At 37.8% G+C, this 27,663-nt stretch overlaps 1 protein-coding gene and 1 long non-coding RNA gene across 2 annotated transcripts; both read right to left on the bottom strand.

Annotated features, from left to right (window-relative positions):
- Positions 1–507: 507 nt before the first annotated feature.
- On the bottom strand, positions 508–26,902 carry LOC146481280 (cyclin-dependent kinase 5 homolog). Its single transcript, XM_085108928.1, has 19 exons — positions 25,299–26,902; positions 25,088–25,159; positions 24,668–24,732; positions 21,463–21,648; positions 15,424–15,518; positions 14,644–14,723; positions 14,269–14,363; positions 13,357–13,419; positions 12,623–12,684; positions 11,529–11,590; positions 10,269–10,329; positions 10,086–10,145; positions 8,744–8,837; positions 8,079–8,142; positions 6,282–6,330; positions 6,105–6,153; positions 4,837–4,927; positions 4,425–4,483; positions 508–2,720 (listed from the first exon to the last, which is right to left on the bottom strand). Exons 1-18 carry the CDS (start codon positions 25,387–25,389, stop codon positions 4,431–4,433), a joined length of 1,392 nt encoding a protein of 463 aa, XP_084965054.1. The 5' UTR covers positions 25,390–26,902; the 3' UTR covers positions 508–2,720; positions 4,425–4,430.
- Positions 19,932–21,422, bottom strand: LOC146481281 (uncharacterized). Its single transcript, XR_014864559.1, has 4 exons — positions 21,333–21,422; positions 21,178–21,213; positions 20,350–20,941; positions 19,932–20,071 (listed from the first exon to the last, which is right to left on the bottom strand). It is a non-coding gene; the product is annotated as an uncharacterized LOC146481281 (long non-coding RNA).
- Positions 26,903–27,663: the final 761 nt, after the last annotated feature.

The raw sequence follows: 27,663 nt of genomic DNA, 5'->3' as shown, positions 1-27,663 counted from the left end.
GCTCTGAAATTAGGTAATAGGAGTGTATTGGGTTAATTAAAAAAATTATCATTGGATAATGGAATTACAGAGTTTTGATCCTTCAAAATGAAATCAGGAAGATCTAGCAATATTTCTGGGTTGTTGTTGTTGTTTTTTTTAAACAATTATTCCACTCGCGCTTGCAATTGTTGGATGTGGGAAAATTGAAGCGAACTCAGCGCGTTATCGATCATTTCACATTCAGTGGCACTCGTGGAAAAACTGTTTAACATATATACCATCAAGAGAGTCATCCTCTCTTGATACCATTTTTTTCTTTTTTTTAATCTCGTTGTAGAACAGGTTCGATAATCAGCCTCTGTTCGGACCCGAGGAAGCGGCAGAAATCGAGCCTAGTCGTAGATGAGCGCAGAGCCTTGTTGGCATGTACGATTTTTCTTTGTAGAATCATTGTTTAAAGATATCTTATCCAACGCAAAACAAACCAGTATTGATATGAGAAACTAAAGCTAGAAACACACAAGGTAGTGTCTTTGACATTTAATGGTTTTGTTTTAATAATTATATAAATAGCTTCCACGCATTGTTCTACTAAAAAATACACAACTTTTTTAATATAGCTGCAGAACGCTTGCCACGTTAATCTATGGGCCCTCCATTACAAATTTGTAAAATTGATTAAATATTCCGTCAACCTCGTACAATTTGGTAATACATGGCAATAATAACTCATCCTAATAACTTCAAAACAGAAATAACAAACTAAAACCAAAGAACAAAGAATTAATTGCGACAGACAAGCAGTGGAATTCAATCCTTCAAGAACAAATGTCAACATATACATTCTCCTTACGGGTTCTCAGATACAGATTTATAACACTAGTTGGGAGAATTCCTTGGTATATCAAGTTTCCTATAATGATAAAATCTGTAGAATGACCGTCATTACCAATCCGCGCTGGGATAATAGGGAGCTTCAAATATACAAGTACGAGATTGAGTACAAGTACGACTTTCAAATTTCATCCCCAGAACTATCGCCCCTTCCCGTTGTTTACCAGCAGATAACCAAACATGTTTCAAAACTAAACCAGTGTATATGTAAAACAAATAAAAAAAGAACTTTATAACTTACTCAAAATTCACAACAAACAGAAACAGCGATTAAAATTTGATAAACTCTACATCCGAACACATCCCGAAATTGCCACTTGCAAATGCATAATTTACTTACTTTCAATATATTAATAAATTAAGAACCATAATTTATGAGAAAATTTCTAAAAAAAATGCATTAACCGCATTGCTATATACAAAGATAATACATATTGCAATTAGAACAAATTGCATTGAGTTCGAAGGTCGCACAACAGTGACGCCCTCATTATAAATAAAAGAAGCCTTTATAATCCTTAAGAAAGCCCATAATAATTAAATTAAATTAATTGATAATTAAAACTGCCCCTGGTTTGGAATTGGAATGGTGATGACAATAAGCTTGGAGGACAAATTTAAGTTAAACCAAATATAAATAATTTGTAAATATTTAAACCAGTGATCGATTAAGACTTTCTTATAACGTAGGCCGAATGAGCAAATGGAAGAAATTCGGCCATTCGGGCCCTATTTGGTGAGTTCCAATATTCGAAATGCTCAGATTAGGGACGATGCCTACTAATACAGAAGGATTTGTGCACAGTTTATGACTATGCGGGAAAAGCAGATCTTAGTATGGGCTACTGGAATCCAGAAAGAAAATGGGGGGTAACGGGGAATTTTTTGGCGATAATTTAGCAGCAATTATTCTAAAATGCCGTAAAATACAAAGCAAAGGAATGGCTTTTTTTTTTCCAAATTGAAGCTGTATTATCTCTGAAAAATGCATGGTTACTTCCCATCTTATTTCTGGATACCAAAGAGCACTTACTAGGTTCTGCTCTCTCATAGTTTTAAACCACGCAAAAATATCCCTGTATTAGAAGGCACCACCCATAAGAAATCCGAGTATCTCGAGATGCGCAGAACGTATGCGCAGTAACAAAAGTAGGCACCGTCCTTAATCACACGGACCAAGGTGAGTAAGTGGTACCTTCTCTCTCTGTATAGCAACCTACTCATTAAATTTAGAGCGGTTCTCATTTGAGTGTTGTAAAACCAAAACCAAAGTTATTACCTGGCCAATCAGAAGAGACGTAAGCAACGCAATGAACCAATCAGAACTCGAAGCAAATACAAGTGACCGGCGCCAAGCGCGGGAAAACGCGTGCGAGCAAAGCACGATTGGTTTGGGTTTTGCTCCTGATTGGTTGAGAAGATGGCGCGAAGTTTTGCTAGCCAATCAGAGATCGTAGGAAAGCAAAACCAAGCAAACGCAAAATATCTTTCGACACTCGACTGAAAACCGCTCTAATGGGACTAGAACTACTAAGACGAGTACATACGCTCATTAACTTCTGTTAAGAGCTCGTGAAATTAATGTCCTCTACATTTGACTTTTAGATATCTTTGTTCGTTAAGATACAGCTGTTTTGAGAGTAGTAATTCACTGCCTTGGTTCTATATGTGGCCCTTTGCAAATCTGGTGCGAAGTGGAATCTTTGCACTGAGATCACCAGTCATTGGGCTAAACCTTGTCATCACTGAGCCGCTACAATAGATAGATGATGTAAGATGGCAAAGTAATGCCAGACTTCTTGATGTTGTACTCCTTGGCGGAGAACAGTTGAGCATTGACATGCCTGCAATATAGGAAAAAAATTAACAATTATTCACCGAAACGGAGGTGAATAGTACTTGGCTAAACACCTCCGGGCTAGCCAATCAGCGTGCGGAAAAGCACTATTCACTTGTGTGGTATATACTAAATACGATTAGCATATGCCACACAAGTGAATAGTACTTTTCGCGATCTTCTCACCCCACTAAACACGTAAATAGCGACTGGGTACGAGTCTGCCATTTGTCGGTATATTGTCAGAAATAAAATAATTTTTTGGTTTGCTAGTTATTCAGCTTGTGTGGTATATACTAAAACAATTATTCACCTCAGTATCGGTGAATAATTGTTAAATACATGGCCTAGTTGGTTTAATATCTACCTTTTACACAGCAATGTACAGGACATTTTGGGGAATGCGTGCGTCTCCTCTGCATGTTCATTTTTGACGGCCGTATAGTAGGGTTAATTAAATGGCCACGCGGGGTCTAATTGGTGGACGGATTAACGGGGGTTTATATAAGACCTCGTTCACACTAAGACGTTTTCAAAAGTCTCCGTTTTCATCTCGCTAAAACGTAGCAAATATTTTTGTCCACACTAAAACGCTCGAAAAATATGAAAACGACTAGATTTGGGCTGGAGTTGATGTCGTGGCGCGCTTTTTACGTCACCGTGTTCGAGTCTTCGTTTTCACCTGTCCACACTAGAAACGAAGCGTTTTCAAAACAACGTGTTTTCAAAAGTCTACACTTTTAAAACCGTCTCCGGCCGTTCTCATCAGCGTTTACGGTTGCTCTAATGTAGACGACAGGCAAAAGGGCATCAAAATGTACTGACGGGTTTTCGAACAAAAAACTGAGAATTAGTATGGACGGGGCTTTAGAAACTGAACGACCAAGAATTGTTCGGCCACATTAAAGCTACGTGATGAGAACGCCATATTATGGGTTGACCTTAAGGTGGGGTAAACAGAAGAATTTTAAAATTTCTCCGCCATTCTCGTCAGGATGAACAGATGTAACCTGCGACCAGGGGCCCATTTCTCGAAAGTCCCGGTAACTTACCGGGCCCGATAAGTATATTTTTAAATGTTTTTTCGCCGATTACACAGTGATTACAGGCATGGTACTGGACCAATGCTTCCATAGAATTATAAGATTTCAAAATTTAGTATTCAAAGCTAACAAAAATTGACTTCTGTTAAGAAACATTTATCACGAAAGACACTTATCGGGCCAGGTAAGTTACCGGAACTTTCGAGAAACGGCGGGCCCCAGGCCCGATAAGTGTCTTTGGTGATAAATGTTTCTTAACAGAAGTCAACTTTTGTTAGCTTTGAATACTAAATTTTAAAATCTTATAATTCCTTGAAAACACCGGCCAAGTACCATGTCTGTAATCATTGTGTAATCGGCGAAAAAACATTTAAAAATATACTTATCGGGCCCGGTAAGTTACCGAATCTTTCGAGAAACGGGCCCCAGGCTCGCTACTAAAATCGGGTCTGCAGGTTAGAGCAAATCAAAAACAATATAATTCGTAAACTACCAACAGTATTTTTTTTTATTTCAAAGATTGTGGAGCGAGTGATGAGAGAATCGAGATAGGCGCGATCTTCGCCCGCTTTGCCAGGAAGATCGCTCGATTCTCGCAACGCGAGCTGCACTAACTAAGGAGAAAAACATAGATCACTCGCAGTCTACATAATTGCAATAGTACACACCTTAGTTCATTCGTCTTCTTTGCACAGCTGAATACCAGCTAATGTGAATAATGACGCCACTAAAACAACCAACAAAGTAACATTAGTATGTCGTTAAACCGTCTCAAGACAATTGAAATAAAGCACCATTTTTCGCCTTGTTTTACGTCACCAGATTAACGGTTTGCAGTTGAAGTAAGCGTCATGCAATCGGCAAAAAAAAAAAACAGATTAGAAGACAATATAATAGTAATAATGTATGCTTTTAGCTCTTGCTCATTTCTCAAACGACAATAACTGACTTCCATTTACGTATGAAATATCAACGGAACTGTGCACATTTATTTGGATGAGAATTGAGCGAAAGGCAACCAAAAGGCAAAAAAAGAACAAAACAAAAAAAGAGGAAACGACAATGAGAAGTGTATCATACCATTAGGTAAAGTAAAGATTTCCTTTGGTAAGTCACTAAAGTACACATGTCTCATAGCATCTGTAGCTGATATTCTGTTCTTTGGAACACACTGAAAAAAACAATAGATTTCTTTTTGCAGACTCTTTAACTTTAAATTTATAAAAATGTTACCCTACGCCCTATGAATCTAAGCTACGCTATGATACTCATACTATGCTATATATGTTATGCTATGAAAGCTTGCGGTTTCTATTTGCTGATAATAAGCCTACGCAGCAGTCGTTCCTTTACAAGCGAGCGATAGCTTTCGAGGAGAAGGAGCAAAAACCAAAAGCAAAAGCAAAACAAATTGGTGGAGAGGGCAGGGGGCTTCCCCCTTCTCCATTTTTCTCTCCATGTTTATCATCATTACTATTATTGCTGTTATTATTGCTCCTTCTCCCCGGAACCTATCGTTCGCTTCTCGTGCTCGCTTGAAAAAGAAACGACTACTAAGCAGGCAAGCTGGCGAGGGGCGAAACATCAAAGTCGTTTTGAACCTGAGGGCGAGCCGTCTTATTACCCCAGAAGCGACCGTCCATTCAGTAGAACAATCAGACAGCAATTTTCCTTGTACACGTGTTCCAGTGTAGCCCACGTAGCTGACGGTTCTGTCCGCGCGCGAATATAAAGGTTTGGCGGCCGGGAGCCGTCATAAGCGGGGTAAGCCGCGAGAAAGGATTTCAAATCGTCTTTTCCCCTTTCTCCTTGCAGCTTTGCTGCTCGTTCGCCTAACTTTCGCCATCGCCTTCGCCCAACATCACGCCAGCTACGGAGGCTAGTTCCAGGGCAGTCGAAAATTAGAACGCGAGCTGGCCAATTAGTGTGGTGATGCTAAATTGTGATATAGTGTTATTTTAAAATACAAGAAATTTGAAGGGGTAGATTAAGTGTTTTACAGAGGAACTGATGTAGAAAAGAGGGGTTTAAGAACGATGCGAGTCCCTAATCAGGTAACCCGCCAGAAAACTCCGTCAACCCTCCCCTCTGGAGTTACCCCTGAACGTGGTACAGAGGCGAGAGGAGGGGGGAGGAGGAAAAGGCACAGAAAGGTAAGGAGTTGGCAGCCAAGCTCACTTCACACACCAGCTGACAGGAATCAGGATTCAAGTCATATCTTGACTGTATTTTAGCACAAGCACTTATAAAGCCTGCTCTTGTGATGTTCAAAAAGTTTTCTCCTCAGGATATCTGTATCAATCATTCAGTGTTGCAAAAGACTATGCAATATCTCAGTAACCATTTACCTGAACCATTTCTGTAGCAAGAGATTCTGCTCCGGTGATGAGCAACAACCTGCAGACAGAACAAATAAACACTGTTATTTTTACCCGCACTACAAAGTCTTTTTATCTAAAAATGAACATTCAACGAATTTCATAATAATAGAAAACAACAGCAGGTTTGAGTGGATCATCACTTACTTTGGAGCAACAACACCTAATCGCTGAGGTGGAAAGTCAACAAACACATCTGAAAAGGAAACCAAAACGTCACAATTACACTTCTACACTGAAATTACATTCTTTTTAAAATTTTTAGTCACAACCTTGTCTATCAACAACTTAACCCTAAGAATCTCATCAAGAGATTTAAAGGGCTGTTTACACGACAGGAAAAAGGTGGTGCGGAGCCGTTAAAAAGTGCTACGGTACCCACAATTTTTGTAGATAAATACTCGTGCTGTTTTGGGTCCATAGGCAGAACAGCACGGGTATTTCTTTACAAAAATTGTGGGTACCGTTGCACTTTTTAACGGCTCGATACCCTTTTCTGCCTGTCGTGTAAACAGCCCTTTAGTCTGTGTAGCACTTGTTTCCTTTCCGATAGCGCAGGAGGCTCGCGCAGGAGGCTCGCGAAGTTACAAAATGAGAAATGGAGAAAGCTTCCATTCACGTTTAACTTCTCGTACAAGCTTGGAAAAGGAAACAACTGCTATGCAGGATACAGGAGGCTAAGCAACCTCTTCTTAACCCTTTCCCTACCAAGTTTTTTGGCCCATTTTTCCTTGCTAATGTAATATACTGTTTAATTTCTGAAATCAAGATAACTGAAGGAAGTCGGGTCTTTGGCAGAAATGGTTTTCAAACGACATAATTCAAAACTACAAAATTTCACTGATCGACTCGTGTGATAGGTTTACCTCAAAACTGTAGCTTATTTTGCAGCTTTTAATGCATAGACCACTCTGAGATATGAGAGTGTAAATGCATTAAATGAAAGTATTCCACAAATCATAAGGGTGGTAAACCACATCATAGATACCAGAGGGTACCATTTTTTCCTTTGAAATGCAAAGATCTTTCCAAGACCAATTTGCTGACAAAATGTCACTGTAATTGAGCAAATACCGACAAAGTTGTGAGTTCAGGACCCACTATAGTCAGGGTCACGGTAGGCAAAGGGTTAAGTGATTGACAAGAAAAGATTGCTTGAGTGACTGATTGGAATTCATTGATTTGATTGTGTAATCAATGATACTCGACTCATGCTGGTGACTGTAAGAAAAGCTAGTGCATTTTATATTAAGATTTTAAGTCACATAATTACTTATTCTGACTTAGACTATTAGTGGTATGCACTAGAGTAAAAATCCACGTATAAGAACCTAGAATTTTTGGGTTCAGGCTGAATGGGTTCTTATATTTTGGGGTAGTTTTTCCGAAGTCAGGCTGATTAGGTTCTTAGTAGGTTCTTATTTGTAGGATTTGTCATAGTGATACAAAAAGTCAGGGCACTCTACAGATTCAAGTCCCAAGACTACACCAGTATAATTTTATACAGTACTACATATTCTATACTCTGTATTTAAAAGATTTTCAATTGTGAAGTTTCTTCATTGTACTACATACTGTATTAAACAACTAATTTTCATGGTATATTTCTCAGAAATTTCACAATTTCTAACAAAATCCGGTATTTTGGCCTTACAATAAGAGTGGTTTTTTTTTTTTTTTGTATAAGAACCTATTTTTCTTTGCCAGGCTAAATAGGTTCTTATATATTTGGGTATTAAAATGCCCAATTTCAGCCTGTAGGTTCTTAAATCACTAGGTTCTTATACGTGGGTTTTTACTGTACTTTAAAGAAATTCAAAGGACTAGCATAAGACGTATCCTTTAAATTGGAACCAGACTGGCTGGGCAGTTCTGACAAATGGAAAGCACTCTAAGTTTAGGTCTTAGTAAACAGTTTTTTTGTGAGTGATATTATTTACCAACCTGTATCATACTCAGGCAGTCTGGTCACACCAGGCCATGTCTCTTCAGTTGCAGTTCCTGATATCTACAATTTGACGGTACAGTGAGAGTTCACTACCTTGATCTAAAAAGTGGTCGAGTGACTGAAGCATTAAGGCCCATTCACTCATGCAACTATACTGGCACAACTTTTGTTGCACCTTACTGCGTTTTTATTGCACAAAGCTGCAACTGCAAATCACACATGTAAACCACCAGTGATTTTAATACAATTTCAGCGTGATACCACTGTACTTGTACATTCTCTGAGAAATCCTGCAAATTTGTATCAAGTTTCATACATGTTTGAAACCCTTGTGGTATCACAACAACAACTCATGCTGAAATCACCACTAGTTCACATATGCAATTCAAAACTACAACTTCAGCGTGGCAAAAGTTCAAGTTGAAAAAGTGCAAAAAAAATTGCACAAAAATCACAGCCATGTAAAGGGCCTTTGAGCTGTTCATTTTCTGTCAATTCTAATCTAGAATCATTGGGAGCAATTTTATTTGCCCAGACAATTTAAACATTTGCACCCAAGATTGTACTCGGGAGTTACATGTACAATGTGCAGATGGAAATTCTATTGGATGTCCCATTCCATTTCATGTACAGCAGTCCAGTCCAGCAGTCCAATTCTTACCTGCCATATTTTATTGAGTTGATCAATGGAATCTCTCATTCCAGGAAACAGAGCAATTCCTGTTATCATCTCCACAAAGATACAGCCAGCACCCCTGAACAAGAGTACAAATTATCAATACCAGTTATCAGGACAATAGGTCTCTCATCCTTGTCAATCAAAACACGGGACAAGATTTAAGGACGGTGCCTACTAATACCGAAGTATTTTTGTGCGGTTTATGACTATGCGGGAAAAGCAGATCTTACCAAAGACTATTGGAATCCAAGAAGAAAATTGGGGGTAACCATGCATTTTTCCGAGATAACTAAGCAATAATATCTCTAAAAAGCGCCAAAATATAAAGCAATGTATGGGATTTTTATCCTAAATTGAAGCTTAATTATCTCTGAAAAATGCATGGTTACCCCCAATTGTCTTTTGAGATACCAAAAGTATTTGCTAAGTTCTGCTTTCTTCGTATAGTTTTAAACTGCGCAAAAATATTCCTGTACTATTAGGCACCACCCATAGGAAACCCGAGTACCTCGAGATGCGCAGAACGTATGCGCAGTAACAATAGTAGGCACCGTCCTTAACTAGTGAGTATAGTGAGGCATCAGTTTCTGTCTGTGTATTGAATTGTAATAGTACTATACTGAGCTGTTCCAGCAAACTTCCAATCCCCTCCTACACCCTACCACAGGTTATTTTAATTGAGACAGGTCTCACCTCCCTAGAAATTCAAAACAAACATTTTGGTATTTAACCTCCCCCCCCCCCCCCCCCCAACACACACACACACAAACACCCCTAAGAATTTCTAAAGACCCCCCAAGGGGTTGGTACAGATATTTTGGAGTGACCTGCACCATTTGCAACATCTTACATGGTTGGCTGAGAGAACAAAACAATGAACAACAGAACAATGCTGCCAAGTGCAAAAATCAATGCAGCTGCAGGCTATAAGGGTCCAGTTCAAAAATAGAACTTTGAAGGGTTCAGGTCTACTGGATATTTTCTGGAACTGCAAATTCAATAACTGAAGTACTTCAGACATTCCAGTGAAATCAAGATCTCTATTTACAGATCTGTATTAACTTTCCTAGACTGATCATTTTCCATTCTCCATTCACTAATCACAATTTTGAGAGAAATGTGATCACTTCACTCTGATTTTCACAGATCAACAATTTCTGTTGACATGAATTGCAAAATAGGTCTGTGGTTTATTCACTGCACTCAGTTCTGATTGGCTCTTTCTCAAACAAAGTAAACAATGGGAATAATAATTGTAATTAATTATAATATTATATTATAATATCCAGTTGTTTTTCTGATTTGCTCTCACTGATATACTTACCAGATATCTAGAGATGTTGTGTAATCTTTTGACCCTAACAACACATCTGGAGGTCGATACCTGTCAATAAATCAGACAGACCAGATAACTAATAATCTGAATGCAACAAAGACCATTGCTGGTGATCAGCATGTGAGATTGCTTAAAGGAAGATGTAAAAATATACAAGAAAGAATTCCTTACCACAGTGTGACAACTTCATGTGAATATGTGTGGCTGGGAACAGATTTGGCACGTGCTAGACCTGAAACGCATCATGAAGGTTTGGTAATCACAAAACAATAAGCAGTACTCTAAAAACACATAGCTAAATAACTTCTCAAGTGAATGCAACGACAAGTAGACTACTTGACATTGTACATACAACATAATGTACTATTGAATGTATTTCAGGAACAAAAATTGATTTGCATGCTGGAATGTTTCCAGGTTTAATTGCTCCACTCAAGTGCTACTACCATTGCCATTGCCCTGGCTGGTATTTCAAGGAGTAGTCATGGCAAACAATTTAATAAAAGACAGCTGTCAACAACATGGTTCCCACTTATCAAAAAATAATAAAAATTCCCTGACTTTTCACTGCATGACCAAAACTAGTTTTAACTGACCACAAAAAACAAATTCTTCCCCAAAAAAGCCAGCATTGAAGACACATAAATCAATCCCTTTGTGTACTTCTCTTTTGCCATCTTGGAAACCCTTTCCCAAACCTTGTAGTTACCTTAAAATAAAATTTCCTGACTTTTCACTGACTTTGAGGTAGAATTTAGTATTTCCCTGACTTGATACAGAATTCCCGTCAGGACTTTTCCCTAATGCTGAAAAAAATCTGTTTTTCCCGCACTTTTCCCTGACTGTGGCAACACTGAAAAATGAATTTTGTTTTGCAGAAGGACATGTTCAAAGGGTTGGAGTAAGCCAAAAAAGCAACTAAGGCCCTTTTCAGACTGGGTGCCCGTGCCAGAGCTCTGTGCCAGGGCACTAAAAAGGACATTGTTCAGACTCCTTGGTGCCCAAGGAGCAATTGTGTTCTCCTTCGTCAATTTAGCGCCCGTCATTTTGTTTGCTGTATCGTAAGGAGGCATGAGAAAAAAACGTGGGAACTGACAAAATCTTGTTCACACCAGTGCCCGTGCCCAGGAACGGTGCCCGAGTACTACCCTTGCGGGAGGTAGTGCCCGTGCCCGGGCACGGTGCCCAGATTTTTGCTCGGGCACCGACAAAAAGCTCTGTTCAGACTAGTGCCCGTGCCCGAGAACTGGGAACGGGCACCTAGTCTGAACGGGGCCTAATTTGACCCCACTATACTATAATCAGTAGCCTTTAAGGAACAAGAGAATTCTGAAGTAAACTTAATTGAGGGTAATCTTTAATGACAATGCCAACATCACAAAAGTGGTTTACAGAAGGGTCCTCTACAAAGTACAAAGTCACAAAACTCACCAAAATCAGCCAGTTTTAATTCTCCAATTTCATTAATTAACAAGTTCTGAGGCTTTAAGTCCCTACAAAGGAGAAACATTACATGATCAATAAACTAAATAATTATTGTAACTCATACTTTTTATTGATGTTCTGAAAAAAACTCCTTAATGTTTATTTGGTGGCATTGCCATTAAATTAATATAAAAAGACTACCTAAAGGCTTAAATCTGCACCAGCTAAACTTTCAAGTCTCAAATGTGACCAGGATGTAATTTCTCCTCACCTACACGTACAATATCTCAGCTTGATCAAACACACAGTTTATGACAATAAAGACAATGATTGCCAAAAATAAGATGCCTGGATGTTAAAATAAAATTCTTCCAACTAAAACCATAAGAAATTTCGAATTAACCAGTAAGGAGAATATGCAAGTTGATATCAAGATTTAAAGTGTGACAAGCTATCCATGAAAAAAACACAATATATTGGTCCCCTGCATCATTGTGTTATTTCTGTAAATTACAAGAAATTTCCACATTAAGGAAGTGGTCAAAACTACTATACTTGAACAGGACCCACCAAACCACAAAATAGATGGTGGTCTCTTCCACAATCTCAAAAGATGGTGTCTTTTTTGCATAGCCATCCCTCTATCCACATAGTAAAAAATGACAGTGAGATTCAAACCTCACTTTTTATGTTTATCTAGCAATGCTGACTCTTGCTAGCTGAATATTTCTGCATTTACTCAAATTTTAAAGCCAATAAGATTTTGACGGTAATATTCATGAGATAGGTGGTGTCTACAATAACCCTCCCCACCCCTGACAAGGCAAGTCCTCTTAAAACAAACTTGTTCTGACCAGTTCCCTTGTTGTCTCTCTCTACCCAAGTGTACAAATGAGTTGTAAACAGTGTATGAGTTACAGAGTTACAGTGTATGGAAATCTAGAAAAAATGTTGAGGGTAACCCAGCCACAGAAAAGCAGCTCATCGCATGTGTAGCTACATGTATGTGAGACAACTGCGGCCCAGGTGTGACAACACATCATGATTAATTCACATTTATGTTAACTAGCACTCTAGCCAGTTTATTTAAGGTTTCTTACCTGTGAAGAATTTTTCTTTCATGGATGTAAGCCAAGCCTCTTAATAGCTGGAACAAAAAAAGCTGTAGACAACAAAGAGGAAGGTAATGTGAGATGTTCTCAGGTGGCTAGTGATTAACATGTTTCGTCAAGTTTTAGTGCACCTACCATCAGCTTTCCCCTGAGCGCAGACCCTGGGCAAGTAGACCTTTAAATGGGGACTCATAGAATAGAAAAGATTTGATTGATACAGTTTTGCCTTGCTAGGAGGGGGAGATAAAGGAGGTCTGTTTCCTTGTACTTTAAAAACAGGAACAGGTGTAAAACAAGAAGCAGTGTAATAGTCATTGAAAATGAAGGGCAAACAGACTGAACATGAAGTTTTCTGGGTTCATCTGGTGCCACATGCTACATGAATGAAGAGCTTGATGATGGCGGATTCAGTCAGTTCAGGTACTGCCATCCAATTTTGCATCCAATGATCCAATGTGATACATGTAAGTTGCAGTGCCACAGTTCTGAATATGTGACGTGTTAAATGAAGATAACACTGATCACAGAGGGCCTGGCTATTAATTAAGTTCACATTATTACCTCAGTCTGTGATGACTCTCTAGATAGGAGTTGAAATTTATTGACTTTCATTGTACTAATTTCCCCCTTTCACCAGGGGGAAATTAATACTTTCAAGAGAGAATGTTTACAAAGTCTGGACTTTGCCTTGCATCTCTGTTTGGGCTGGCCATTTAACAAACCTTGACATTGTAAGGAGGAATTCCTCTTGGATACTTCTCCAGGTAGAGATTTAGATCTGTGTCCTGCAATAAAAAAACACATCTGCTGTAAGCTTTTAATGTCAATATTTGTTCTTAAAAACATTTGGACTGCATCACAAGAAGGTATGAACATAATGCTCATCAATATGAATGTTCACCTCAGAAAAGACTTGTCTGAATATAGCAAATAGGAAAAAATTCCATTTTATTTTAAATCAAATAGATATTACTCTTTTGCTCATCAACACTTGTCACAAAAGTGTGGTATAGAACTTAACAAGTACAGATTGCATACTAAATGAACCCTAACATTGATCAGCTTCAAATTTCTCCTTGTAATATCAATGCTTATTCAACCCCTGAGGTCATGAGAATTAAGGATATGATCACCAAAGGTAAATTTTCTTGATATTTTAATAATTTTTCCCCAGTACACCTTTATAAGAATAGTATGGGGACAAGATAGAAGAATTTGTGCTTTGATTGCATTCGATGTAGAAAGAATGCACTCCTTATTGCGTTTGGAGTTGAGATTGTAAGGGACAGTCCATCGAATCAACAAATGAATGGATCTTGGGACGCATATCTGGTATCCCCTGCAGACTTTGCAGGGGCGGATGACATCACCATCAATTTGGCAAAGGAGAGAGGGCCTGGGATCAAGATCATCGAATGCACTCCCTAATCTTTGATTATTTACTAGTATTAGGGGATTAAAGGGTTAACAGACTGAAGTGCTACCAAGTTGAATTACTTGAGAAATTCTGAGCCCATGATCTTCCAGATACTGGTTGAATGCTTGAAGGCTAGTTGGGAGGCCTCCTTGCTCAATACTACATGTAATCTTCATCCATATGAGCAGCATAATGAAAACAAATAATCCAGACTTACCACAAACTCAAAGACAAACATCAGAGTATCCTTGGTGTGAATTATGTCATGTAGTGTCACTATATTGGCATGCTTCAGTTGCTTTAACAGAGATGCTGAAAAACAAACGATTCTTAGAGAAATTTTTACCTTCACAAAATGACATATTTGACATTCAATTATTCAAAAATTTTTCTCCAAAACATTTTCATCCAGGAAAGAAAAATTGCTTGCAAAAAGATTAATCAAAGTGAGAAGGCACTACATGCATGCTGAAAGATCAATGGCAGTCGAGTTGTACTGTGTCAAGTATATCAGCTGATTATAACCCAAGGGAGAAAACACTTCTGACAATAATGATTCCTGAAGCTAAAACTATGCCAAGCAACTCTGTACCTTCTCTGATAGCAGTAAATGGTGCTCCCTCCTCTTCTTGCAATCTGATTTCTTTTAGAGCCACAATTTTATTGTTTGCACTAGAATAAAAAAAATAAAACTTTTTTTGCTACAAGGAAGTTGTTACATCATTCAGTTTTGGATCACTCTACACATACGATTCACAAACACAGGGCCAAAAAATTAAACTGGTTAACAAGTTATAAACAACAAGAACATTTATAAAAAGCCAATAACAGATCTTAGCACTTAGTTACAATCAGTTGCAAGCCTAGGGTAGTTTTTTTTTAATTTTTTTTTTTTTTTGGGGGGGGGGGGGAGAGCAGGGAAGGAAATAATTATTAATTCCTTCCCTACCCCCCCCCCTCCCCCCACAAAAAAGAAATTAAAACAGGCACCATCACTTATACCTTCAGAAGATGTTAAAAGAGTATCACTTTATGTTTCAGGCATCCCTAAGGATCAATCTTAAAATAATAGAGTATCAATTTAGATCTTAGCAAAAAGAAGAAGATGATGATTCATGACAATGGTGATTACTGTTTGTGCAATATTGTTACAAATATATAATTTTAACCATGTATTATATGTTGAAAAGCCCTTTAAGGGGGCATACAATAAAGTAAACAGTTTGCAGTTTAAAACATATTAATCTACTGTAGGATGATAACAAATTGACCTTAATATCATTATTCTAATATTAACCTGCTTTAGAACAAACTGACTGGTCAAGGAACAAATTATCCTGCAACAAACACAATTATTAGTTAGATTAAGTACCTGCAAACCCCTTTGAACACTGTTGCATATGATCCCTCTCCAAGTTGTTCAAGCTTCTGGTAAGCATCAAGGCAACCAAATGGAGGTGAAAGGGGCTGTAAAAGAAATTTAAACGTAACAATTCTGTCCTGCATTCTATTACCTGTGAGACTTCAGCACCAGGATAGTGATGACCTCAGCGCTGGCTGGAATATAATTACTAATTCCAACATCCTGGCTAATAGTAACATTATCAATCATAAATCATTAGCATTGTAATGTTTTAAGGGATAGGAAACTTCCTAGTAAGTAGTTGCTGCAGAGTGATCCAGCCTATGCGTGATGCACTGTTACAGGTTTTAAGTGATTGCGTACCTATCAATAAAAACTACTGATTTTTCACATTTAAGACAAAATGAATTAGTGCCGTGCCAAATTATTTAATGGTCAATGTAAGTCAGTCAATACCATCATCATTACTGCAGTTATAGTCCTAGAAATATGTGAACCGCAAAACCTCGTGAAGCTGGGGCTGGGTGGACAGTTGATTTGGAGTGAAGGAATCGGCTAGGGCAGCTAGAAAGTATGAATTCTCGTTCTTTATGATAGTGATTGAGAGGATAGTATGCCCCCAGGAGTGTTCCCCTTTGAATAACCCCACCCTTATGCAAGGGGGTTGACCACACCCACTCTGTGTGATTTCATCCACACAGACACTGGGAGTCAGACGCTGCAATTAGCAGTAGGTTAGGGATGCACCATTAGAAATGTGAAGGAGGGGGGTGGGGGCAATTAATTGTACAGTAAGTGCTGGCATTTTGTATTCTAAATGGGAAACTTACATGTATTGTATTTGTTGCATGTAGGTACATGTATTTCATTCATTTAGTTTTTCCAGCTTGACTATCCTTTATCATTATCATTATTATTATTATTATTATTATTATTATTATCATTATTATTACGCATGATGCCATACGGTACTGCATGCAACAAAATTACATGCACATGTCCATCCACAACAAATCTTTATTAATCTACAAATTATGGAGTTGCTGCATACAATATTTTTCCAAACATTTTGGGTGTTGACACAAGATGAATAGGAGTGAAACTGAAAAGTTGTACAGACTGTTGTGTATAATGTTGCACCGTGTGTGAGCCTTTAATTCAGGCCACAGAAATAAAAGTCACACTATTGGATAGCAGTGTTGGATTCAAGATATTGAGCTCCAAAGTAAATGACTCAAATCCAAGAGAGCAAAGTTCCAGTTTGAGAAAGCTGGGGTTCAAGACCACAGAAAGAGATCTGCTGCAAAAGCCATACTTCGCTTATGTGGAGGGATCAACTGTAAGGTACAGTAACAGTCGCACTACAAGCCAATGGTGATCTATAACTGGCAGTATTCACAGTAGGTCGAATTGGAAAAAAATATGAGAGGAGGTTTAAATTTAAAGAAACATATGGCATGACATTTGCCTTATCTGGTGGCAAATACACTGTAGGTCTTAGTTGAAGAAAAAAAAAACCTTACAGAAAGACTACCTTGGCAAAGAGTACAATCAACCATCATGTGACAACTTACCATAAAAGGCTTTTTTCGACGAGTCAAAAACATGACTGCAAATCACATTATTAGTCCAACATTACAGAGCTCAAGGATACATAAATTTACAGCTCTGACTTCTTAGTCTTTGGAAATGCTGTTCAAGACTTGGCAAACTTAGTATGTAAAGGTTTACGAACAACACATCACCACAACTATTAGTTATATTATAGCGCTTGATGCAATAAATTATAATCATTATGATGTGCCCAGCTATAACAAACAGGCATACGTGTATTTTGATAATAAGCTGAGAAGAGTCATAACACAAGATTACAATTTATTTAATGTTCCTGACAGTCTTATTATAATATCAACTTGAATTCTCTGTAAAAGGAAGCATGCTACTATGCTTTGTTATTACTGTGTAACTAAAATCAATATGGCATGGTTTTTGTAATGAAAAATATTCCCAAAAATCATTACACATTAATTTTAAAGGAAACATTTCTATGCTGACAAAAATGAATTTTTAATTTCACAGATAATAATGTAATTAGCAGTTATCATAGCCAGATGACAGTGGTTTAGCATTTGATGTTGACAGTGAATGCATTGAACTCAGCTGTATCCACTGAGATTTGCAAAATATAAATTGACATAGCATCTTAGGTTATGAGACTTTACAAGGGCTACCCTCTTGGCTGAGAAAACCACACCAGACAAACTAATGGATGTTTGCTTTGCAAGACTCCTAGAAGTCTCGTCGCTTTTGGCACTAATAAGCTGGGAACTTCAAGTTATATTGACCACAGAATATCTCATGTCATTAGATGACATTACCACATTTCTGATAGAACTGAAGCCTCAATTACCTCAATTGAAAATAGAGGCAGTTGGTGCCACAGCGACAATAATATTATGCTAACCTTATCTTGAAAGAATGTAAACTACCCTCAACAGTCATGAAATGATTGTATTGTTATGAAGTCTGATAAAACTAAGTGAGAGGGTTTTTTAGTTTATTACTAATTTTTTTTTCAAAATACAAAATGGGTTATGCAGATGTGTACAATTATCATACTTTGAAAATCTGTTTTAAATTTGGTTAAAAAAAGGTCTACATGCCAACAAAATGTTCTCCTTTTTTTATATTTATCACAAAATCTCCCTGATTCCATGTTCAATACAAATTATTGTGTCTTTCTCTGAATAACATTGATTTTAAAAAAAGACTTTAGTCTGTTTTTTTCATAACACCATAAGATTACAATATTTGTTCGGATGGTTCCAAGTGATCAAAGTACAATGTATTTATTCTGGAATTTCCAAAAAAATGAACTGTAACAAACAGGTTGAATATTAATTTACATACTGGATCTTGAGTAACAACAATGACGGACGAGAACAAAAGAGAACAAAAGGTAAATTAAATGTGAATAACGTCAATATTGATTAGCTTATTGTTCGGAGTGTCATATGAGAGTTTTACCAAATCCAATTCCAACAGGTTTTCCAGCCGTTTTGCAATGAATCTTACCTTGCAGTTTTTGAGGCGAAAACACAAGGAACTGTACGAAACGCACACACTGAGAATGATGGACAGTATCGGGACGTCAAGATGCTATTGTGACGTTTCAAGATGGAACCAACATACAACCTCTTTTCTCGATTTCTCACACTTAGGAACATACACAACGACTTGATTAGGGACGTCTTCATCAATACAAATACAAGAATGCCCTACAATACTCTACACTTTTGTGATGTCTACACTTGGCTAATGTAACTTGGCTTCATTTGGTCACCCTAAGTACCAGCTCCAAAAACTGAAGTAGGCAAAGAATTCTTTGCATGCATTGTGTCTTGAACTGGCCATTTTAATCACATAATTCCCATTTCTGCTGTTCACTATCCTAGCTATACAATTTTAAATATTTTTAAAAGGCAGTGAATATAGAAAATATCTTATTGACCTCCTTCAGAACACTACACATAAATCTGCCTCTGTGTGTTTAATTTTTAAATCTGATGTCTAACAGCTGAGCCTTGTAGCCTGGGGTGCCCAAGAAAATGCTCTGGGCATCTAAATTTTTTGCAGCAGCACCTAAGCCTTCACATGTGGGGCTCAGGACTTGCTTCGTGGCTTTTGGCTTTTTGGGCTCCTTGAAATTTTTCTTAGACAACAGCCTTATATCTTTGTACCAAGTTTATGGAAAGCCAGTCCCTCGTTTAAAAAATAATATACTATTAATTTATACCATATATGCTCAGTTTACACTTTTTGAAAAAAATGTTTTCCAGTGTACAAGAAGATCTAAACTTTTATCATTTTTCTTTATCGTTTTGACCCATAGAATAGTACTGCCAATTTTCCACACATTTTGCAACATCAAAACAAACTAAATAGGAAAAAAACTGGATTCAATTTAGCTGGCACTTTTAATTAATCCAGCATAAGTTTTGCTTTAAATATTTGCAATGTGCTTTGCAAAAGCAGACACTGGGGATTAGAATATAACTGTTCTGAATCTACGAAGATTTTAGGAGTCAAATAGCATGTTAATGTTTAAAACACACAAATCTGAGCAACTTCAGAAGGCATACAGCATATGTCAAAGTTGCTGCAACACAACACAACAATCTTTATTTGTACTCTTGACTTATGCGCAGTTCATTGCAAAAATATTAGAAATAAAATTAGAGTACTGGCTGCCTGGAATAACCATTGGGGCTAGCGGAGCCAGGCAGCCAGTTGACATGTATTCAGTATTAAATGAAAATAAATAACACGTCAGCAAGATAGCACATTCACACATTAAAAAAAATACAACGACAGAGAAAGTAATGCAATAGATATAACAACCAGGAATTACTACGCTATAAATAGGGAAGTCTAAAATATAGTTAATAATAATTTTATATGAATATAAAATATTAATATAAGAAAAGCACACAATTATTTATAGCTTTGACTGTCACAACTAACAACACATCATGATAACTAAAGATGATTATGCTCTGGTTGTGCAACACTTTTTTTCCCATCTTTTTTTGCTGGATACCTTGGGTATTATTGCCCTGTACTAATTGAGCCTATAGGTAAAATTAATAACAACAAACTTAACAATACTTAAATTTTATTTTATATTACGAACTCTGAGTACCCATGTTAAATGAGTTCCTTACAATAATACTGAGTCTACTGTGAGTCTCTCACACTAAATTAAATAAATAAATCATTTTACTTTTAAGTGTCAAATGTATTTAGTGCAGATCACTAATAATTGGGGGTACTTTCCAGGTCGAATTGGAATTCAGAAATGTTGGTTTTTGAGGAGAGGGGGAAATCGGATTACCAAGAGAAAAACCTCTTGGAGCAAAGACGAGAACCAACAACAAACTCAACCCACATGATATCAAGTCCCGGAATCAAACCCCAGCCACATTGGTGGGAGACAAGTGCTCTCATCACTGTGCCACCCCTGGGGACTCTACAGTCTTCTACATAAATGCCTCTATGCCAAGGGCACTCCATACATTTAAAGATTTGTTTCACTTACAGAGAGGCTAGATCTATATATAACTCAACAAGAAAAAGGACCATGTTGCGGCAGCCTAGTTTTAATCCTACATGGATGAAAAATTCCTTTACTTATCAATTCTGTGAGCTTTGGAATAATTTGTCAATCAAATTAGAGAAATGCAAAAAAAAAAAAACTAATTAATCACGCATTCTAGTTTTGTTATAATAATTGTGTTATTATTCTGGCTATCTTTGTTTGTTAGTACTTGTTTATTAGCATTTAAAAACTGTTTTATTTGTAATTAGTTCACAGATTTATTTTTATCTATTTATCAGGCTTAATTGATCTTTATTGTAATTTACTGTAACACATACATGTACATTAAATATTATGAACATTAGCTTTTTAGCTTTTTGGTGCTACATGTCAAAATATAAAGGTAGGATTGACTGACTGACTGACTGACTGACTGACTCACAGACTCACTTCACTGACTCACTGACTGATTGGTTGGTTGACTGACTGACTGACTGACTGACTGACTGACTGACTGACTGACTGACTGACTGACTGACTGACTGACTGACTGACTGACTGACTGACTCACTGACTCACTTCATTGACTCACTTCAATGACGGACTGACTGAATGATTGGTTGGTTGACTGACTGAATGACTGGTTGGTTGACTGACTGACTGACTGACTGACTGACTCACTGACTCACTTCACTGACTGACTGACTGATTGGTTGGTTGATTGGTTGGTTGGTTGACTGACTGACTCACTGACTGACTGACTGACTCACTTCACTAAATGACTGACTTACTGACTCACTTCACTGAATGACTGACTCACTTCACTGAATGACTGACTCACTGACTCACTTCACTGAATGACTGACTGACTGACTGACTGATTGACTAATTGGTTGGTTGGTTGGTTGGTTGACTGACTGACTTATTGATTGACAGAATAAACCACTTACCTGGGGCACAGTTTTTAATTCATCAGTTGTAAACTCATCCGAGTGTCTTCTGCCATTGCCAATCTCAAAGCTGATCTTTCTCAGTCGTGCTCCAATTGAGTCAGACACAGTCCTCCTTACACCTGGCCTTATTGCAAGCTTGTTGAAAACTGGCGAAGGGATGGTGTTACTATCAAAAACATCATTCTGCAATACAAGAAAATACAATGGAATTACAGCTACAACTAGACTCTCTATTTTCCTAAATACACATGATTTACATGTAATTTGTAATATATTACAAATATATCATATTATCAAAAACTGGATCATTGTGGAGATGACGAGGCCGTGTGGCCTAGTGGCTAGGGCACGGGACTTGTAATCTGGAGGCCCTGGGTTTTGCAGGGGCTTTACCTGCTGTCTGTGTTATCAGGGGGTGCGTCCAATTGGGAAATCCGGATTAAGATTTTCAAAATCTAAATCCAATTTCCCAGTCGAGCGCGAAATCCGAAAACGGATTTCACCTCCTAGAAATCCGTTCTCATGGTGGATTTCAATTAAGATTTTTTGGATTTCCCTTTTTGTCGTTTGATTGGTTCCCATTCCGCGCCAATGCGTACGCATAATTAGCACGAGATAGTCCGCTGTTCACGAGAATAGTTTAGCAAATCCTTTTTCGGATTTCCCAATCGAACGACAAAAAAGGAAATCCAAAAAATCTGGATTTGGATTTCTTAATTGAAGTCCACCCTGAGAACGGATTTCTCGGAGGTGAAATCCGTTTTCGGATTTCATGTTCGATTGGGAAATCTGGATTTAGATTTTGAAATCTAAATCCAGATTTCCCAATTGAACCCACTTAGGGTGTCCATAATAGCAAGGTGTCTACAAGGTGAGAGTAATGACTGCAAACTGTCATGAGATCTGGGCATTATAAACAAGGTCATATAAAGGGGTTAAATGCATTCAAAGAACCCAATCTTAATTTCATGTTGGTTGCCCTCTGTCGTTAATGTAGAAAAATTTGAACAATGTTGGTATTGGGACTGCCATATTGCCAACCCCATTACTATTTTATTATTTTTAATGGAATTATTATTATTGTTATTATTATTTCTTTTTTAATTTTTTTTTTCAGGGGCTCATTTCAAACGCAAATTCAGGGGCATAACCCCCCCCCCCCCCTCCACAAGGAAATTTTACAATGCATCTCCTTAATCCCGATTACTGCTGGTAATTAGCTATTAATACATAACTTATCAGAAGCTGTATCAAGCAGACACTATCAAGGCTCCCAAAGGTGTCTGCTTAATACAGCTTCACTGTATCACAAGGCACTTTCTTCACTAGCACCACAAACATAGTACTAATTATTAGAAGTGTAGTTTGTAAAAAAGTTCCCTCCTTCACACCCTCTCTTCCAGAAAAATCAGCACCCTGCCCCACCAAGGTTAATCTTCCAAAGGCAAAGCCAGCGGAATAACAGAAAAATGCACACCAAACATCACTGCCTGATTAACTCAGTTGGTAGCTAAGAGTACATGTCTGCAAAGTGGGAGGGTACTGGTCTTTGACAGGTAACATGATCAGGTGTCGTCCCCTACGTGAAGGGCATGCTCCTTAGGGTTTGTTTTTGTTTTGTTTTTTCTTTTTGCATTTGTGGTGCACCCAATACTCCAAATGCTCACCCTATTACAGACCAAAATAAACCCTTTTCCCCCACAGGGGAGGGGAAGGTCACGCTTATAAAAAGCACAGAGATGCCCATTGGAAAATTTAAAGCACCTAAAGAACCTAAATATAAGGGAGACCAATTTAGGCATAGCTCAAGCTTTACTCAACCCCTTCAAGATACCATTCCGAGGCAACCACCGCGAAAATTTGAGAACTGTAAAGGCCTGGTGTGATAAATGTTGCATGCTTCTTTAAATGACCAAGTGGAAATAGCCCAGATTAACACTTTCTCTACCAAGGGCGTATATATGCGTCTTCCTACAAATGGCATAGCTTAGAGTCCCGCCATTCAATATTGTTCGAATACATTCACTCTGGTTGATGAGGAAAGTCTGGCACTAATTTATGAAGACTGCTGACCATATGTATTGCTTTAGAAGATTTTTTTTTTATAATTTATTTATTGGCAAGACTGAAATGACGGCTCGCCCTCGCGAGCCTATGATGACTGGAGAGGAAGCTCTTGTGGAAACTCTCGCCAATCAAGACTCGGACTTAAGCCAAGCAATCCTGGGGAGCCTTCAGAAGAAGATATGTCCAATGAAAATGTTGAAGATTAAATATATTTGAGCAAAATTAAAAATTTCTGAAAAAATCCAAGATGGTTGCTGGTTGGAAGGTGTAGAAGAATGTGGTAGGGAAGGGGTTAATAATTTATTAGCACACCATCCTAACACCTTTAGTGAAAACAAAATTGGAAATTTACACCCCTAAGTGAGATGATAGGTATTCTCGTACTTGGCATTTTACATGTTAATTTTCATAACTGAAGTTTGGATTCACAAGTGCTAAAAGGCACTTCATAATGTGAAATGATACATTTTCGTTCCCTCTCTTCCTGTCTTTTTCATTTGAAAATGTCAAGAGATCAGTGCATTGTTTTTGGTTCCCTGGAAAAAATGTAGCCAAGCCAAACCCAATTACACAGTGATAACAAGATTGACAATAATTATTGTTTGATGTTATTGCAAAATACAAGTTATTTGGACATTTCCATTGTCACCTCAAAACCCAAACAATCATCATCACTCATCAAGAAAGTTATTGATGTGTATATTGGCCCAACAATAAAATTCACTAAGGGCTTCATCAATGACAATCTGTACCTATGCAATACTTTATAACAGCTAGCGGATGCATAAATCAAAGAACATTTTCCTGTCAGAATTTTCTCATCAAGTAATGTTTTATTTTAGCCGCTTTGGATTTAGAAAAATAAAGACATATCTGTATTGCCTCTTATATTGGTCACTTGAAAGACCCTTATGGCAATATAATTATAGTGGGAGTATAATTTATGCACGTAATTTAGATATATGAGCTTTCCTTATATTGATCTTCCTTCAGTGATCATTTTCTAATAAATAATGTTATGAGAAGAAATAAAACGCAGATCACCCCATAGCCAGATGTTCTCAGATACTCGGTATACCACTGACAAAATGATATATTAAATGACAATAACTGAATAAATTATGTAGCTGCTAACCTCAACGTGCAAATGATTTTCCTGTGGTGAAAATTCTGCTTCTTCAGTTTCGTCTCGTACAAATGCTGAAAACAGCAAAGAAAAAAATGGTCTCTTTGAAAAATCTTATCCGAGCTTCCTTTGACTCGGTGCTTTCATTCAAAGAATGAAAGGCCCCCACACCTCTACAAAGTGCAACTAAAAGAGACAGAGTCGAAAACAAAACAACCTTTCTGCTTGCGGGCGATATACGCTTCCTAAAGGGCGCTTGAAAACAGGAAAAAGCGCACTTGCGGGAAAACATTTATACCTTTTGGTGACCCACAAATACCAGCAATGTCAAAAATGGCAGCCTAATAACATAAGTTTGCAAGACTTTTGATTCTACAAGGACTTCTATAGTTTTGACGCACGCACGAAATTTCACCACAAACTACTTACAGAGTCTCAGGCCTTGAGAGATTTTTCTTCGTAATTTCTTGATTTTTGAGTCCGAGGACGATCTTTTCATTCCTAATTAGAACACCAAAATTAGCATCGAAATTTTCTAAATGCGGGGATTAAAAGTCAAATACTAAAGGTGGTAAAAACCAATGCAAATAAATATAAACAGAAACGTACACGACAAAACCTGTTCGAGATCAATACGAACCTTCGCTATGAGTTGAACTTTTTTCGCCGTTGTGAATCGTGTTGTCTTCGTCTTCTTCACATATCTCATTACCCTCTGCAGCAGACGCCATTTCAAGCTAATTTCTCCCCGCAAAAGCTGAGCAAACGTACTCGGAAGATGTGCGGTTAAATGATCTATTGGTCCGGTGTTTACCGACAAAGCAACCAAAACTACCTTTCCAATTTAACATTCGCCCATAAGTCACTTAACTTGGCTTCTCCAAGTAGTCCTTTCCATAAGTATTACTTGCCAATATAACATGCAATAACTCTCTATTGTTTTAACAAAATAACAGCATCAAAGGCAATTCGCGCTCGTACAAAGCAAATTAATCCGCCATGATCATAACAGACTACCCACAGTGCACCTGACGGCGTGACTGTCCACTTCAGACAGGCACAAACAAATGTCTTCCAATAACTTCTGTCGGAAGTACGGAAGACAAATTAAAAATTATGGTTGAAAAGGACAGCGTTAAAAAGATCCCGCGAAAATCGTCAAAGTGTATTTAATCTTAATTCCTGGAACGTTTTGGAGCATACAGTTTAGCCGTCTTTAGGCACTGGCGATTCGAGCCGCTTTGGGTTGTTGAGTCTCGACTGTGATTGAAACCCGGGTTGAAAATAAAATGTTTTCCGTCTCAACTTTAATCTTTTTATATTTTTTCATAAGACCCATAGAATTGTACCGCCAAAGTTGGAATGAATTTTGTGAAGTAGAACGAAATGAAAAAGGAGACAACTTTATTATTAAAGACTGAATTCATTGGATTATGAAATTCCACTGTTTTGATTGGCTTCACGGCGGCCAATATGGCGCTTGTTGTGGCTCGCGATTCATGTTTAGCTGTCTGATCATTTGATATTACGCACGCGAGGCCGACTTCAGGGATAATCAGGGGATAATCCGCAATACTGAGCAGGATAATTGTTTTATTATTCAACACATTGCTTACAAAGCACAGTTCATTGCAGAAATGCTGGAGACGATCTTTATTTTGTCATTTTTCTCCCCGACACACGAAATTAATACGTATATCGCAGGATGTGTTGACTACGGACGACGAATATTCACTACACCATGACCATATTTGGGTAGTGTTACAATATTTTGAATAATAATTGTTATTAAAATAGACTAAATAGTTAAGGGCGACTAACTTACTACCAAAAATAAGAGTTGTTGGTAGGGGATTTTAAGGGATGATATTTTGCGATACTCTGTTTTGTCTGTTTTCTGCAGTGTTTTGTGGCGCTTTATTGGTGAAATGTAAGGGGTAATTAATATGTAACATGAAACAAACAGAAACGAATAATGCTAGTCTCTAATTAACCGCTCGCCATAGAGAAAAATCTCTAAAACTCGGAGAAAAAGAGATAGAGTTATGATTTTTTCTCGAGTCGGAGATATTCCAGCCATCTTTGTAGCCTGTTGTAAGAATAACTGTTTTTTACAAATATTAGAACTGCTACTAAAGAAAATGGATAAATATACGTGCTTATGACGTCATAACTTCTATTTGTTACACCCATTTTGAAATCACTGGTGATCCTTGCAATCTGATTGGCTCTCAACAGTGCGATTTATTCCCTGCACTCCACTCAGTTAATTACCATTATAAGAATTCAACAGTTCCAGAAATCAATGACAAGATTCAATTAGGCGATCTTTAAAGTACCGGCTATGAAGTAAAAAATAACTTACTAGCTTATTTAAAAGGCCTTTCAAAGTGACGAATAATGGTGTTTTCGTTTCTTAAATATCTTCTCTTGTTCCAGAGGCATTCAAGTTTTTGTTCAAAACCTGATGACGTAATAAATTGTCTCAGTACAAAGATAAATCACAAAATCAAGAATTTCTCGGCAACTCCCTTTATTGCCGACACCTTTGGGACGGCGAGTTAGTGTCCTTAATAGCGAGAGTCCGTAATAGCGAGAATTTATTTCAGTCAAACGTCTACAATTTATCTTTGCCGGGGATTTAGCTGCTGTCACGGCGTATCATCACACGGTGTCCGTAATAGCGAGGTGTCCGCAAGGCGAGAGTTGACTGTATCGGAGTGATGTTGCTCAAACTTGGCACCAGTAATGTACCTAAGGAAAAACACAAAATGACGCCTACTGTGTTGCTGCCATGGAGATAATTTTGCTAATTGGTCTATTTCATGCTCGAATAACAGCTCTATTGACTAATCAATCAAACATCGTTTACTCCCAATCAGGTGGTAGGAGACGACTGAAAACAATATGGGCACTTCCTGCCCTTCAAGTAGGACTGTCTGCCTCTCCCTGTCTGGTCAAAACTGGAGATATTTGGTTCATAGCAGGAGGGGAATGGGGCCGTC

This window comes from Pavona decussata, unplaced genomic scaffold (genome assembly GCF_977016875.1).
Source record: "Pavona decussata unplaced genomic scaffold, jaPavDecu1.1 SCAFFOLD_51, whole genome shotgun sequence".
In the NCBI taxonomy this organism is placed as follows: Eukaryota; Metazoa; Cnidaria; class Anthozoa; order Scleractinia; family Agariciidae; genus Pavona; species Pavona decussata.
The sequence above is the reverse complement of the archived record's forward strand: the minus strand, read 5'-3'. Positions and strand labels throughout refer to the sequence as shown.

Bases quoted from the DNA above. Each gene is read 5' to 3' on its own strand.
- LOC146481280 (XM_085108928.1), bottom strand. From the start codon at position 25,389: ATGGCGTCTGCTGCAGAGGGTAATGAGATATGTGAAGAAGACGAAGAC. The intron at 10,146-10,268 runs GTAAGGAATTCT...ATTTATTGACAG, and splicing joins CATGAAGTTGTCACACTGTG to GTATCGACCTCCAGATGTGT. The intron at 4,484-4,836 runs GTATGATACACT...TGGTTGTTTTAG, and splicing joins AATCTTTACTTTACCTAATG to TGGCGTCATTATTCACATTA.